Source organism: Ovis aries, chromosome 9 (assembly GCF_016772045.2).
Source record: "Ovis aries strain OAR_USU_Benz2616 breed Rambouillet chromosome 9, ARS-UI_Ramb_v3.0, whole genome shotgun sequence".
Taxonomy (NCBI): domain Eukaryota; kingdom Metazoa; phylum Chordata; class Mammalia; order Artiodactyla; family Bovidae; genus Ovis; species Ovis aries.
The window spans coordinates 58,046,077-58,063,165 of record NC_056062.1 but is presented as its reverse complement, the minus strand read 5'-3'; the positions used below and the strand labels follow the sequence as shown (position 1 = coordinate 58,063,165).

At 41.2% G+C, this 17,089-nt stretch overlaps 1 protein-coding gene across 2 annotated transcripts in view; it reads left to right on the top strand.

Moving 5' to 3' along the window:
- The window catches only part of MAL2 (mal, T cell differentiation protein 2), a 29,567-nt gene extending 25,164 nt beyond the window's left edge, over positions 1-4,403 (top strand). Inside the window, exons 4-5 of one of the 2 annotated variants that reach the window (XM_042254360.1) lie at positions 1,842-1,933; positions 2,278-4,403. In XM_042254360.1, coding sequence (XP_042110294.1) covers positions 1,842-1,933; positions 2,278-2,293 — 108 coding nt within the window. In that variant the 3' untranslated portion in view covers positions 2,294-4,403. The remainder of the gene's footprint in view (positions 1-1,841; positions 1,934-2,277) is intronic. The other variant, XM_015097833.3, reaches the window with a different exon arrangement.
- The last annotated feature ends 12,686 nt before the right edge of the window (positions 4,404-17,089 follow it).

The following is a 17,089-nucleotide window of genomic DNA, read 5'->3' as shown; positions in this document are numbered from 1 at the left end:
TTTTTCTGCCTAAGTGACGCTGCCTTAGTAAACTTCTCCATGCTTTAAGTTCTGCATTAACCCCCATTTTACCCATACACTCGGATAGAAGCAAATCTTTAGTTTCTGAGTTTTAATAACACTTAAGTGCATGAGCCATTCATTTGCGACATTCTGTTGAGTCCTTCACTTTCTATTTCAGTATACCTTAGAACAGCAGTCCGTCTCCAGTCTTTCTGGCTCCAGGGACTAGCTCTGTGGAAGACAGTTTTTTCACAGACCAGGGGTGCAGGGGGATGGTTTCAGGATGATCAAGCACGGTACATTTATTGTGCACTTTATTTCTATTATTTCTATTATTATCAGTTCCACCTCAGATCATCAGGCATTAGATCCCAGAGGCTGGCGACCTCTGCCTTAGAGAGAGAACTCCTTTTCACTAGTAATAGATATCAAAAGTAGTCATTCATCCAGGGACTAGTCAGCACAGAGTGGTGAGTGAAATCCACTGAGCTGATGAGCTGACTCACAACAAGGGGAACCACCTTGCAGATCAGATCAACTGATGCACAAAAATGTAAGTGGACTCCTGGTCAAAACAGAAACTCCCTCCTGGCAGGTGTATACTTGACATAAAATAAAAAATGCACCAGGCTTTTTTTTATGAGAATCATTTGAGATAGAACTTATCAGAAATTCTGTGCAAACATTAGAGCAGTATTATAAATAGAACTAAGGGAGCCACATGCATAAAGGCCCCCAGAATTCAATGGGGATAATGTAAATTTCATCATCTGCCAGTACAAGGAAGACATGGAGGACAACTGTAACTACACGTGAGCAACTCAAAGTGCAGTAAGATTTACACTTTGAGATTTATGGTTTAAGAGTATCATTCCTCAAGAAATTTTGAAATATCCTGAAATTGTATAAATCATGTATGAAACATGATACAGAGTTTTCCAAATTTGACAAACCTGCACAGTTTGCATGTTACTACAAATACGTATAAAACTGAAAGAAACCTTTTTTTATCGAAACAAAAAACAAATTTTAATCAATCATCACAGAAGAAACAGTGGATTTTACCCAAGATTACAAAATCTCTCTCATGCTATTGTCTTCTGAAATAGTCTTGTGAAAATATAGCAAAGAAAGTGGGTCCTTAGAAGTAAGATGTTATCAGGCAGATAGTAAAACAAAATTGTTGTTTTAGATTTGGAATATTTGTGACATTTGTCAGCTTTTCAGAATTCGTGGTGATTGTGATTTCTCTTCATGTTCTAATTAAATATTCACATTTGTACTTTAAAATAAAGTGGTCATTCTCTTGCAACAGAAAAGAAATGCCTAGATCAGAGATGTAAGATATATATGTAAATGTATACCTGATTCACTTTGCCATGCGCTAGGAACTAACACAACGTTGGAAAGCAACTGTACACTAGTCAAGTTTTCTTTAAAAAGAGAGATGTATCTGAGAGACAACCAGCAGAAGAAGGGTGGGGAAAGTAGCAGCATGGTAATTACACTGTAAAAATGTTTCGTAGGTGGATCTGATATGCCTTCTGAGAGCTCTGGTTTCCTGCTAGAAGGACTCCTGTGCTACATCATAATGTTTTAACATATTTGATGGTTTGGGGAGTTCTCTATGGATTATAAACCCCAGAAGGGTGAGGACAATACCTGTTACTTGTTTATAGGTACCAAATGTACCGATGCACACATAGTTGATGCTAAAAACATCCTTTTTGAATACGAAGGATAGTAATTCAGAACTCATGCACACTTGAGAACTATCTCCTGAGAACTATCTCCCACGCCAACCTGATGATTCATTCCTTTGGGTTTTCTCTGTTTAGCTCTACAGTCACTTCCATTGTCACAGAAATAATCTGCTCCATCCTTGGGCCCTGAGAGCTGCACTCTGTGTGGCTGTGAGAGCACTGTGCAGGTAGATATCTCATCATGAAGTTTTGAATATGCACCATGTTAGGGGTCTCACCAGTGCCTAACAAGTGAGTCCAGTGTGTGAACAAAGGCTCAAGCTAAGCTGTCCACAAATGATGTCCTATTATTAGGGGCTAGAATGTTTAAAAGAAGGGGTTAATGGTATGAGGGGATAAAATCGTCCAAAAAAAAAGCTGAATCTAAATCATCTTAGTGATTTAGTTTTCTTACGTGTTGAAGTATCTTTAAGTAGGCTGATCAGTTTTCAAACAGTTGTTCCTTTGGACAAATGATTTCTTAAAGTCAGTGTTATAAATCTGATAAGAATTTTTGTTTCTTCTTTCTTAGATTTTTGCCTTTGTGACGACAGCTTGTTATGGTTGCAGTTTGGGTCTGGCTTTACGAAGATGGCGACCGTAACACTCCTTAAAGACTAACTGCTTGTGTGTTTCATTTGTGTACTTTTTATGTCTTGATCAATTTGGGTACCATTTTGTTCAGATATAACAATATCCCCAAAGTAATTTGTTTGGTATATAGAGAGAATCTAAGTATAAGTTTGGTTTATTTCATGGATGGAAATTTTATTATGATGTTAAACAGAGAAATGGCCTTTAGTTTTACATTTATCTGTCTCTTTTTTTTCTCATTTTAAAAAAAATTTCCTTTTACATCCATAAAATACATAGACATCATTCATGAAAAAGGGGTATCGCTTGTATTTAGTTGCCAAATCACCTGAACCTTAATTTTAATAGGTCACTAAAACTTTCGAAGAAAAACACATTTAAAATAAGATTCCCACTGAACTCTGTGTTTTAGTGTAAAATGGAGATCAGCATTCTTTTTCTCTAAAGGTACTTGGCCTGTGGGCTACAGGCTATCGTTTGCTGACCTCTGGTTTAAAACCTTGGTTATGGGTTTTGTGTTTTATTGAACTGATCCTCAAAGGTCTAAAGTGAATTTGACAAGCCACATAATATTTAGTCTCATTCAATAATCACATTGCCTTTGGGTTAATGATCAAACATTTACCCTTGAAGCAGCTATAGCATCTCAAGCTAATTCAAGCAGAGTCTTGAGTACAAGAAAAAGTAATTTATGAAGTGAACCCTAGTGGCTTAATCCACCTAAGTGTTTTCCTAACAACTGAGCAAAATGTTTACCTGGCATTCCTAAAACGAGAGCCCCAGAGACCCCTAAGCCACTCCTGAAATGGGTATATAGTGCCTGATGTTTTACTTTGGGTTTATTTATGCTTTAAATAGCAGCTGTTTGTCCTGTGCATGAATAGATGAGTATTTTTATGTGGATATCTGAGGCTTTACCCAGTAGAGCTCTCCAAAGGGTAAACTTTTTACTTCTCATTCTTTCACATGACTCTAAGTTAACTTCAAACAGAACATGAGATGTAACTTAAAGTTGTAGATTCTCATCTAGAGAATAGTCCTATGTTGTTTTGCACTGGTGAGAAATACATAGAATCGGTTTTCAAGCAACAGTGGTCACAAAAGCTATCTCTGGCTGAATAGCACAGAAAAGTATTTTAGCCCACCTTGGAGACCCTGGTCATGGCAAAGTGCCAAAATGGCTTGAGAACAAGTTAGAGTTAGGCCCCAGCTCACACCACCTGTCCAAATGAGATACTTATCTCTTGCCCCAAGAGGGCTACCTCTGGAAAAAGAGGGCTTTTGATTATTTTATACTTTCAGCCCTTTGTATTTTGGTTGAATCATCCCCTACAAGTGCCATGTATAAGTTGAGCAATTAGATTTCATGGAACATGGAACAATCCTGAATGAGCAGCATAATCAAAATGCTCAGTGATCAAATGCTGTTTATGTAATAATCCCTTAGGAAGAAGAATCTTATTAGGGTTTGGTTTATGATGTAACTGTAAAGCTAAAAGGTATATTTAATATGTGGCAAGAGGAAACCAGTCATGACTTTATCATAGCATTTCTATAAAAATCCAACTTCCTTGGTTTTTCCAGTTCCATACCACACACTTAAACCTGTATTATAAATGGTCTATTGCAAAGTCATAAATGTGCCATAAGGATATATCATCGATTCCGGCTGGAATTGTTAAAAGTCTGCTAGATTTAGTCGTGAGATTATATTTTTATTTCCAAGGTATAACAGGTCCATGCTGCTTGGTGGCATTAAATTAAATGATTTCATGAAACTGCCTTGGTGGCACTTTTATAAATGGATTGCTTCTCTATCATAAAGAACCAAGCCTAGAAGTCATTTAACTGTGAATATTTAGAATTGTAGATTAATCATGATCTAGATTTGGGAGTTGACTGGCAAAGCACTGAACAAAAATTATAGCATTTGAGTATTTCTTTGTATACCTTAGCTGTAAAAATGAGAAAGTATTGGTTGGTCTTAAAATCTGGTAACTCCATGATGAAAATAAATTTATTTTATAAGTGTTATGACTCTAATAAAGTATTCATTTGATAATCTTTGGGGGTCATCTATTTTTTATACAATTCAGTTTGAAATTCAGTTAAAGATTTGATATCAACTTGACAGATTTGGAGTTTCTAGACTCATAATATATCTGAGTTCTGCTTTAAACATTTCTATGTAAAAGACAGTCTTTGCCAGCAAGTCTTTTTTATTTTTATTTTTGGTGAAGATTTAAGAAGTAGCTCTTTGGAAGTATTATAAGTGAAGTGAAGTGAAGTTGCTCAGTTGTGTCGAGCTCTTTGAGACCCTGTGGACTGCAGCCTACCAGTCTCCTCCATCCATGGGATTTTCCAAGCAAGAGTACTAGAGTGGGTTGCCATTTCCTTCTCCAGGGGATCTTCCCGACCCAGGTCTGCTGCATTGTAGGCAGACACTTTATGTCTGAGCCACTAGGGAAGTATTATAAAGGAAGCTTAAATTATACTTTATTTTATTTTAAAAGCATTTATATAGGCTTAATATATCCCAGGCAATGTTCTGAACATTTTTTTTCAAATATTAACTAATTTAATCTTCATTGTAACAACTCTGGAGTAGATATTATTGTCACATTTCAAAGACAAGGGAGCCAAAACACAGACCGTAAGAAACACCGAGGGTCATGTACCTATCAAGTGGGAAAGCTGGCATTGTAAACCTCAGTCTGGCTGCAAAGTCCAGGTTCGTCATCGTTGTTGATCCCTTAGTCCTCCCAGATTTTACAAATTTTGTATAACCCAAAATGTGACTCTTTCCCCTCAGATTCATATGGTCATATGTTCTAATACCCAGTATATCAAAATGTCGGAGAAGGCGATGGCGCCCCTCTGCAGTACTCTTGCCTGGAAAATCCCATGGATGGAGGAGCCTGGTGGGGTGCAGTCCCTGGAGTCGCTGCAAGTCGGACACTACTGAGCGGCTTCGCTTTCACTTTCCACTTTCATGCATTGGAGAAGGAAATGGCAACCCACTCCAGTGTTCTTACCTGGAGAATCCCAGGGACGAGGGAACCTGATGGACTGCCGTCTATGGGGTCGCACAGAGTGGGACACGACTGAAACAACTTAGCAGCAGTAGCCGCAGCCTTTCAAAGATTTTAGAAGAATGCTTAACACACAAAACTGCTTATGATAGATGTTACCTTCTAGAACTTTTGTTTTGTTTTGTCACAACCAAGGGCTCACGAGTTTAGCTGTAAGAACTTAGACCACATTTACATAATGGGGAAAAAGTGAAGCAACTGTGGTCTGCAAAGTTATCCAGACTGCCTGAATGTTGCTCTGGTCCATTCATTCTGGTTCTGGACTAGGGGCTTCAGTCAATTCATTGCCTTACATCAATTTAGCCCTCATTCATCAAGTCCTAAATTGACCTGGCTTTTTGATCACCCCTGGAACTGACATTAGAAAGGTTTTCTAGTCTGAGATACACCATTCAACCTTTACACATGAAGTATTAATATACACCTCTGCATATGCCAGAATCTGAAATTCTAAGTCATCATCATGGAAGGTTCTATCCTCAACATCATGCTTCAAGTTTGTCACCAAGTGATCCAGGTTTTCAGGTGGCATTCATGGGAGAAGGGTCCAGGGTTTTGGAGACAGGTGATTATCTTTAGAATATATGTATATAGGATTTTGAAAGTTCAGCTTTTTCGAGTGAGCATGTATTGGGCTGTACCCTGAGAAACAGGTAAATAAAAGTTCCTCTCTCCGGAGTCTTCTTTTCTCGAGCCTTCCATGGCTTGCTTTGGCACGCTCTTTGGGTCTCAAGTCAGTTGTCATCTTTGCAAGCCCTCCCTGAGAACTGCGTTTAAGCTTGAATCTCACACCAGCACTCCTGTTCTTTCCTGCATTTTCTCCATGGCACTTATGATACAGATTTTCAATATATAGCACATACTTTGTTTATTTTGTTTGTCCTCTTCTCCACTGGAGTGTAAGGCTTATGGAGAGGAATATTTTTGTTTAGAGCTTTATCTCTGGTGCCTAGAATAGAGCATAGCAAAGAGCAGGTACTTGGTAATTATATACTGAGTTAGAGAATGAATATTAATGACAATAACTTACTCTTGTATTCTATCAATAAATTCTATAAAAATTGATCTTAGCAACACTTGAAAATTTCTGGTATGCTTTTCACCTAGTTCTGGATGTATTTCAGGTGAAGCCTAACCTTACAGGTCATCTACTAATTAAATGTGTGTATATTACCAAAATGTTGTATAATTAGTCTTCTATAGCAGAGAAACTGTAATAATAATAGTTTAGCATTTCATATAAACTCAGATTTTTATTCAAACATTTTAATTACTAAAGATACAACTGTACACTCAACTGACTTAGATAATCCTGAAAGCATCATGAGAACTAAGAATTAATTGTTAAAAAGACTGTCATTTTTCTATAAATGATTGGAGTGGAGGGCTCTGGCTAGTAGTTTTGGCCAGAAATTATGAGAGTTACTGTTGTAAACCTAACAAGAGGTGCAGGTATCTATAATGTGGCATTTTGATTTTTCATGTCTCCCAACTCCAAGCTTTATCCCTGGGTATGTATTTATGAGAGGTATTCTAGATGAAGGATGTTGTTGAATTCCCTATATGCAGTTTAATGTGGCAACCTAAGTAGACCTGATATCCTGAGTCAAGGTACAGTGTAGCTGACACAATGGTGTTCTGATGAATCAGTATCCTGGGCCGCGTTGCCCTTTTATGAAATTCTACTTGCTATTGATTTTTAAGTATGCCATCTTGCTGAATACGCTGCATTTTTGTATGGAAATTTTTTAAAGCGGAGTAAACTTATTTATTTACATACATAAGTATATAAAGTATTTAACAGAAATTGAATAAAGATTTGATACTTTAAGGCTGATTAACAGTTGTCTTAGTTTTTGAACATACATACCCTATTTAGCATATAAAATGTATGAACTAGTGTCAACCTATTTTAAGTATTAATAAAGCATTTTAATTTTTTTTTTTTTTTTGGCTGCCTTGTGACTTCTGAGATCTTAGTTCCCTGACCAGAGATCAAACACTGGCCCTCAGCAGTGAAAACACAGAGTCCTAATCCTGGACCCCCAGGAAATTCCCAAAGCATTTTAATTTTAAATTTTAAAAAATAGTTAAAATATTATCTTTTGTTTGACAGAAGTGTTAATGTCTTATTTAGACACACATTTTGGTAAGAGAAGATGTCTATTTTAGGGTCTGGTGGCCATTGACTTTAACAATACCTTGGCTTTGGATTCCTGGTGAGATGATAGCTCCTCCATTTCTTTTGAGTGAAAAAGTTGTCCAAATCTCAGAAATCAACTCTTGGCCAAACAAACTTTTAAGAACAAATAAAGTCTCAGCACATGGATGTATTAGGCTTCTTTGCAATGTAAGATGAGTAAGAGTTGCCTCAGTTTTTTGTTTTTGTTTTTTCTGATATATAGTTATACTTTCAACATGGATTATGCATGCATCTTAAGTTGCTTCAGTTGTATCGGACTCTGTGACCCCATGGACTGTAGCCTTCCAGGCTCCTCTGTCCAGGAGATTCTCCAGGCAAGAATACTGGAGTGGATAGCCATTCCCTTCTCCAGGGGATCTTCCCAACCCAGGGATCAAACCCACATCTCTCATGTTTCCTGTATTGCAGGCAGAAGTTGAGCCAGGGAAGCCCTCAGTGTGAATTAGGAAAATATAATTTGCATATAAAATGCATGGCTTCATGGATATTATTCAGCATGAAACTAAATAAACATGTAAATAGGAAATAATATTCCATTAAGAGCTGTATGATTTGAGGTGAGTCCATTTATCCAAGCCTATATCCTCATCTGTCAGTGGTGAGCATAGTTACAAACCTGTGGCAGTAGGTCCTTGGGAAACAAGAACCCAAGATAGAGTTAAAAGTTCAAGCAATTTATTGGAAGTAATGCTTATGAAGGGTCAAGAGAAAAGGGGGAAAAAATAGGAAGAGTTCCAGGCTGTGTTCTAGCTCTGAGAAAGATTCAACCAACTCAGCAGGGAGCTCCAGCACCATAGAGGTATCCCACACTAGCTAGAAGAGATGAGCCTTTGTGCCTACACCATGCTCAATCACTGGCTGTGGGTTGCGCAGAAAGACTGACCTCAGCTCACTGGTTGAAAAGCTAAAGGAAGATTGAAGGCACCTGCATCCGGAGGTTGTCAGGCACCCGCACTCCCGGAGGGCGGGTCTTTGTTGGAGTTGTGCACAGCACTCTTGGTTCTGCCACTTGCTGCTCTGTATAAGTCCACTTCTCCATGTGTGTCACGGGAGCCACTCCCCCAGGGCTCCTGTGGGCCTCTGGTTCTAAGAGAAGAATTAGAACAGGGATGTTACACCAAACTGCTAGCCTCATTACTGTAGGTGAAGCCATAACTGACACTCGTAATCTCTCTGTGATTATCTACCCTGAATTCTGCACCTTCCTTTCCAGGCCTTTCACGTCTCCGGTGTTGTGACCCAAACCCTCATCTCTGAGGGGTCTGCACTGTCCCCTGGAGTTAAGGAATTTTCTCATTCGCTCTTATGTTCTTCTTTTCTTGATCAAGCATCCTTAAGATCCAATTCCATTTGTATTCCCCTGCTCCTGTGAATAAAATGCTAGTTAATTTTTGCAACTGTCTTGGAGTATAATCTGTTTTTTTTTTTTTTTTCTTATCAGACCCAACATGAATTCAGCAGGGCTGTTCTGAGGGAGGCATTCAGTAGAAAGGTGGGGACATGTCCTGGGGAAGAGTTTCTTTCCCCTCTCTTTTCTTTCTGCAGGGGAAAGTACTAACTTTAATAAGGAGGCCCATGAAGGATGAACTACCTCTGAAGCTCCAAGTGTTTCAGGGAATTCTAGACAGCCACAGTCTTCAGCAGTATCTGGGCTTCCCAGGGGGCAGAGTGGTAAAGAATCCTCCTGTCAATGCAGGAGAAGCTGGGGACTGGGTTTGATCCCTGGGTCAGGAAGATCCCCTGGAGTAGGAAATGGCAACCCACTCCAGTGTTCTTGCCTGGAGAATCCCCACGGACAGAAGAGACTCGCGGGTTACAGTCCATGGGTTCATAAAGAGTTGGACATGACCACGCATGCACACATATTCAAGCATCCCCATCCCATGTTTCAGGGGCCCAGGCTTTCCTCCTCAGGATGCTGAATTTAGCATTACAGATTTGCTTCAGTACAGAATCCTTTGCGATTCAGTAAACCCGTCAGATCTTGAGTGTGCTCTTGAGCTGTGTTATTCTCACTGTTTATAATGTCGTATGTTATTTCCTCTGTGTTTTCAAAGGCCTGAGTTATCACATCACCCAGAGTATTCCTCTCCATGGAGACATTCTCCTATGTTAGGGAGATTATATTTACCTAATAAGGAATCTATGGTTTTTATTGTATCGGCACCACTTACTATTCTTATAAAATTTAATATGTGCTTGCCACTAATCCAAAAGCATTATTTCACTCTAAAGTATCACTGCCAAATTTGTTTAGATTCCAATAACTAACCATAGCATGTTTTTTGTCCAAATATTTGAATAGATCTGGTTTCCAAAAAGAAAAGAAATCCAGATGACTCACTAAAACAGAATAGAGGAAAGATGTAAAGAGAAAGTGAAAGTCGCTCAGTCATGCTCTTTGGGAATTCTCCAGGCCAGAATACTGGAGTGGGTAGCCTATCCCTTCTACGGGGGATCTTCCCAATCCAGGGATCAAATCCAGGTCTCCCACATTGCAGGCAGATTCTTTACCAGCTGAGCCATCAGGGAAGCTCAAGAATACTGGAGTGGGCAGCCTATCCCTTCTCCAGTGGATCTTCCCAACCCAGGAATCGAACCGGGGTCTCCTGCATTGCAGGAGGATTCTTCACCAACTGAGCTATCAGGGAAGCCCAGAAAGATGTAAGGGCTTCCCTAAATTAGCATCAATCTCCTTCAGCCAATTCTATGTCACCGAAGCCATTCAGTTTTAAAACTACTAATAGTGTTCATTCTTTTTGTTTTGATAGTGAACACTCCTATCTTGATAAACTGTAAAAGTCCTCCTCCTGCCTCTTATCTCTTTTCTTTCTCCTCCTCCACTTTTGAATCTATTGGCCATTTCAGGTAAGTCTGACAAGGTATTTAAATTGTTTAAATATTTTATGGTGGTTAATTCAGGGGAATGCAAATACATTGTTAGTGTGTTGAGTATATTTGCCAGTTGTTTTAAAAGCTAATCTACTGACACTTGATTTCTTTTTCTGTCATTTGAATAAATGGGAAAAGTAGCAGACTGACTTAAGAGACTTTATTATCCACTTATTCAACAAACATTTATTGAATTCCTTTAAATGTCAGCTATGATTCTAGATGCCAGAGAGACAAGGAAGAAAGCAATGCTATTATCCTCATAGGGTTTACATTGTAATGTGAGGAGAGAGGCAGTAAACAGATGCAGAGCACATGTATGAAAGGTTAGATATCCGTCAGTGCTGATGAGATAAATGAAACAAGGTAAAGGGTATAGGACAATCACTGGACGTAGAATTATTTTAAATAAATTGGGTAGGGGAGCTTAGAGGCAAGCAGCAGGATCCTGAAATTGGAGGATGGAGGCAAGCAGGTGACTAAGAGAAAAGCCTTTAGGGACTTGGACAATCTCTCCAGAGGACTGAGTTCCGAGCATGCCTGGTGTGATCCAGGATCAAGCTAGTGGCTAGCAGAGCCAGAGGGAAGTGGACAGGAGGAGTGGTGACACGAAGCAGGAAGCAGTGCCGGCAGATGCAGCTCACATAAGGTCTTGTATTTACATGAAAGGGCTCTACCTTTTTCTGTGTTTGTTGGGAAGCCATTGAAGGGTCGTGAGCAGAAGGTGGTATGATTTGGCTTAGGTTTTAGCAAGATAATGGTGGTTGCTGGGCTGAGAACAGGCTGTAGAGGAACAAAGGTAGACGCATGCATACGTTAAGAGGCTGTTGGAATAACCAGGTGAGAGATGCTGGTGGTCAGATCAGAGGGGCAGCAGTGGAGGTGGTGATAAGTGGTTGGACTCTAGACAAGCTGTGAAGGTAAAGCCGGCAGAGTGTGTGGATGGACTGGGTTTGGAGTGTGAGCAAGAGGCAAAAAACTGAGATCAAGGATGGAGTTGCCATTTACTGCTTTACAAGAAACTGTGGGAGGAAGCTGGATTATAAAGAAAGCTGAGCGCCGAAGAATTGATGCTTTTGAATTGTAGTGTTGGAGAAGACTCTCGAGAGTCCCTTGGACTGCAAGGAGATCCAACCAGTCCATCCTAAAGAAAATCAGCCCTGAATATTTATTGAAAGGACTGATGTCAAAGCTGAAACTCCAATACTTTGGCCACCTGATGCAGAGAACTGACTCAATGGAAAAAAACCCTGATGCTGGGAAAGATTGAAGGTGGGAGGAGAAGGGGACGACAGAGGATGAGATGGTTGCATGGCATCACTGACGTGATGGACATGAGTTTGAGTAGGCTTTGGGTGTTGGCAATGGACAGGGAAGCCTGGTGTACTGCAGTCTATGGGGTCACAAAGAGTTGGACATGACTGAGAAGCTGAACTGAACTGAACTGATGGGAGGAAGTGGTTTAGAAAAGATTCAAAAGTTAGGCTTTAGATATTGTATTAGTTTTTTAAGGCTGCTGTATGAGAGCACCACAAAGTGGTGACTTAAAACAGCAGAAACATATTTGCTCACATTCTGGAGGCTGGAAGCTTGATATCAAGGTGTTGGCAGGACCCTGCTGTCTCTGAGACTCTGATAGAGTTCTTTCTTGCCTCTCCTAGTTTCTGGCAGTGACTGACAATCCTTGAGGTTCCCTGCCTTACAACTGCATCACTCCAGTCTCTGCGTCTGTCATCTCATGGCATTCTCTCTGAGTTTGTATCTTAAAAAGACACAATCACATTGGATCAGGACCCACTTTAATGACCTTGCTTCAGTGATTGCATCTGCAACGAGTCTATTTGCAAATAAGGTCACATTCAAGGTACTGGAGGTTAGAACTTGAATATAATTTTTTTCGGCGAGGGGACACAATGAACGCATACAGACATGTGAAGTTCGTTTTGTTGGTTTAAATTTTAATTAATTAATTAGTTCGACGGCACCAGGTCTTAGTTGCGGCACTTGGGATCTTTCACTGCAGTATACAAACTCTTAGTTGCGGCATGTGGGATCTACTTCCCCAACCAGGAATCGAACCTGGGTCCCTTGCATTGGAAGTGTGGACTCTTAATCACCACCAAGGAAAGTCCTTCAGATTTGTTTTTGAGTTTAAGATTCCTTGGGTGTCCATGTTGAGAAGCGATTGCATGTACAAATCCAGTGTTCAGATGCAAGCTCCAAGTTAGAAATGGTAAGGACTGTCAACTCTGGCATCCACCTGTTTACTGAATAAACCTGGGAAAACTATACAACAATCATAATTTCAGATTGGAAATTACAGTCTGGGCCTGTAAGGGACTGTTGTAAGAGTCTAGTTGGACAATGAGTGTGAAGGCCTCCGAAATGTTTTAAGCACCACCAGGCAAATCAGTCAAAGCCCTTCATGTTGCAGATAGTTCTGCATTCAGTCATCACGTATTTGGACCATGTATTTTCAGAATATAACCTGCTTTAGTGTATCACTGGTTGCATTTAAAGCTAAAATGGCAGCTTGCTTCAGGGCAGTTGTTGTACACAAATAATGATAACTTACACGTTGGTGGAGACTTTTAAAAGTAAAAGAAAAGAATTCTAGAGTGGTTGCTGACTTCAGGGCTTTTAAAGTCTTGCCATGTCCTTAAGCAATGTCCTAAGGGTGACCTCACCACTAAGGTAAAATCAGCCACTGAGTGAGAACTTCTCAAGTAGAAATTCTGGATTGTTCCTAAGGAAAGTAAGAGAGTCTTTTCATTTATTCAAAATATGTACTGATAACCTATTTTAGGACAAGAATTGTAGAAGAGATGAAACCACGATGATGAATAAGACCCAATAACTGTCCATAAGGAGGGGATCTGTAAATTAATGTACAATTCTCTCTCTCTCTCTCTTTAGCCGCTAAGTCGTGTCCGACTCTTGCGACCCCATGGACTGTAGCCTGCCAGGCTCCTCTGTCCATGGGATTCTCTGGGCAACAACACTGGAGTGGGTTGCCATTTCCTTCTCCAGGGGATCTTCCCAACCCAGGAATCAAACCCGGGTCTCCTGGATTGCAGGCAGATTCTTTACTGACTGAGCTAATAAAGATAGAAAAAGCTGATTTTAGAGATAAGCCTAGATGGCACCCCACTCCAGTACTCTTGCCTGGAAAATCCCATGGACGGAGGAGCCTGGAAGGCTGCAGTCCATGGGGTTGCTAAGGGTCAGACACGACTGAGCGACTTCACTTTGACTTTTCCCTTTCATGCATTGGAGAAGGAAATGGCAACCCACTCCAGTGTTCTTGCCTGGAGAACCCCAGGGACGGGGGAGCCTGGTGGGCTGCCGTCTATGGAGTCGCACAGAGTAGGACATGACTGAATTGACTTAGCAGCAGGAGCAGCTAGAATGCTATGGAAGCATGAGGGAAGGTTGCAGAGCGGAGAAGTGTGCTTCTTGGTAGAACTGATATATATAAGGGATCTACAGGATGAATTAGAGCCAGATGGGAAGATGCCCTGGAGAAGGAAAAGGCTACCCACTCCAGTATTCTTGCCCGGAGAATTCCATGCTCAGAGGAGCCTGACGGGCTACAGTCCGTTGGGTCGCAGAGTTGGACAGGACTGAATGATTAACACACACGTAAGAAAGTATCAAGATAGTAAGGAGACGGGCATTCCAGGCAGAGGGGCCCGAAACTGAATCTTGCCGGGGGCCAGCGTGAGGAATCCCGCCCGTGACAAGGTCTTGCGGAAGGAAGCCTGACAAAACGCAAGGAGTGATCAGGCTTCAGGGGTTCCCCCTGGAATTTCCTGAGCATCCACCCTCCAAGACCAGAGTCTGCCTGCTTTTCTGTGTTATGATTTCCACCTACTCTTCTGTCATTAACAGGGGGCTGTCCCCCCACCACCTTTTTCTGGAAAAAATTAGAGCTTTTAGATAATAAATCTCCTGGGCATAATATGAGTGTTTCAATCCAAAAACCCCTCTGATGGCTTTCTAGCCTGCCTGCAGGACTGGTACAGCTGCGCATGTGATTGTTTGAGGCCTCTTGACCGCAGGAGGCACAGGAAGCTTAAAACATCCTAGGAATGTAGGGGCTTCCGAGGAGTCAAAATCATTAGAATAGGACTGATTAAAGGTTTCATTTGTTGAGCCAATACTTGCTGCCAAATTTTCATATCTTTTATTTATTGATATAGTTGGTATATAGAAAAAACAAGTAGCAACATTAGATTTTTGAGTTAAGTACCTTCTTTGTTATAACCCACTGCGCCTTTGTTCTATAGAGATGTAACTTTAGTGCTTTAAGGAGATGCAGATTAAAGAAAAACACTTCAGGGGAAACGAGATTAACATTCATTAAGAAAGAGGGCCAAAAAGTGTTAGCAAGCCTCTTGGCCAGAAGATAACGTAAATCACTTGAGACCTTTTGTATACAAAAAGATATACAGAAAGGGTCAGGACTGCTGTCCCTGTGTGACTCTGTATCTTCCATTATGTAAAATTTAGGGTAAATAAACACCTTTTGAACAATAAAGTTGGAGGGGTCTTTGCACAAGCCTGGCCTCCCCCGTGTAGATTCTTTCTCTTGCTCCCTCCCTCTCCTTTTCAGGCTGATCCCTTGGAACATGGAGGCTCACCAAGCCTACTTACTTGCCGGGGCTTCTGAGACCCCCGCGAGAGGGAGCCCAAGGCAGGGCACCCTCTGCTATTCAAGTGGGCGCCTGGGCCCAACGTAGACGGTGCAAGTTCCTTGTCTGGAACTTTATTGGTTTTCCACATAAACCAAGTTAATCAGCCTCTTTTCTCCACTTAATTTTCCTGCTACACTATTTCTTCCTAATCTAATCTTATATTAATAAATAAATGTTTTTTCCCTCACCAACGCCATCCCTGCTTCGAATTCCCTGGATCCACCAGGGCTGGACCCCAGCAGAATCTAGCCTCTGTACCCCAACACTGAGCTAAATCTCAGAGACAGAGTTTTGCATGAAGTAGAAAGGAATAGCTTTATTGTTTTGCCAGGCAAAGAGGGTCACAGTGGGCTAATGCCCTCAAAAACTGTGTGTCCCTGGAGAAGGCAGTGAGAAATGATATAGTAATGGTTCAAAGAGGGCATGATCAGCTCAGGGACAGTCTCCTGACTGGTTGGTAATGAGGTAAGTGGGAGTCAGCATCATCAACCTCCTAGTAGCCTGGGAGCTAGGATCTACCCGCTAGTAGGCAGCATATCCTTAGCTTCTCCTACCTGGTGGAAAGGAAAAGGAAAGTGAGGTTGCTCAGTCATGTCTGACTCTTTGCAACCCCATGGACTGTAACCTACCAGGCTTCCCATCCATGGGATTTTCCAGGCAAGAGTACCGGAGTGGGTTGTCATTACCTGGTGGAGGATTCAGTATCTGTAAAACAGCTCAAAGATATTGTTCTGTATATTGCTTGAGGGGGAACCAGGACCCTGCCCCAAGGCTGCCCTATTGTTCCTTGACTGTCCCTACCTTGTCTCTGCATCCCCTCCCTTCCCTAATTAACAGCTGTTTGAACCTGCCCATTGGAACTCCGGGAAGGTCATGAAAGCTGAATGAAGCCTATTTCCTGTCATCAAGAAATGGGGGACACAGAAAGGCTTTTGTGCCCAGGAGCCCCACAGAGTATTGCTCAGTATCAGACTCACTGGTGTAAAGGCTCAGAAAAAGAGATGGTGTGTTTAGGAAGCAAAGGTTCCGTGTAGAGCCAGCTTGGAATGTGTAATAGTGACAGCTTGGAATGTGTCATGGTGACAGATTCAGGGATGATGCTGGAGTTGTTAGTATTCGTTGTTCAGTCCCTAAATCATGTCTGACTCTCTGTGACCCATGGAATGCAGCATGCCTGGCTTCCCTGTCCATACCATCTCCTAGAGCTTGCTCAAACTCATGTCCATTGAATTGGTGATGCCATTCAACCATTTCATCCTCTTCCGTCCCCTTCTCTTCCTGCCTTCAACCTTTCCCAGCATCAAGGTCTTTTCTAATTAGGTGGTGGAGCATCAGGTGGCCGAAGTATTGGAGCTTCAGTTTCAGCATTCATCCTTCCAATGAATATTCAGGGTTGCTTTCCTTTAGGACTGACTACTTTGATCTCCTTGCTGTCCAAGGGACTCTCAAGAGTCTTCTCCAACACCACATTTCGAAAGCATCAATTATTCAGAGCTCAGCCTTCTTGATCGTCCAACTCTCAAATCCGTACATGACTACTGAAACCAAAGCTCTGACTGAATGGACCTGTGTCAGTAAAGTGATGTCTCTGCTTTCTAATGTGCTATCTAGATTTAGTCTCCCATTATTGAGGTTCCTCTGTGTCACGCTAAGGAGTTTGGGCTTTGTCCCAAGAGGCTTACGTCCACTTGAAAAATTGCACCTGCCCAGCTAACTTCTCATAATTTCTCTTTATTCACCCCTATAATTTTTTTCTGTCTCAAGCAAGCACTGAAGTTTCCCCAGTTGCCCTGAGTGATCTTGTCCCAAAGTCTTGGCTGTACCACTGTAGTCTGAGGATTTTAGTGCTTTCTTTCAGGAACATAC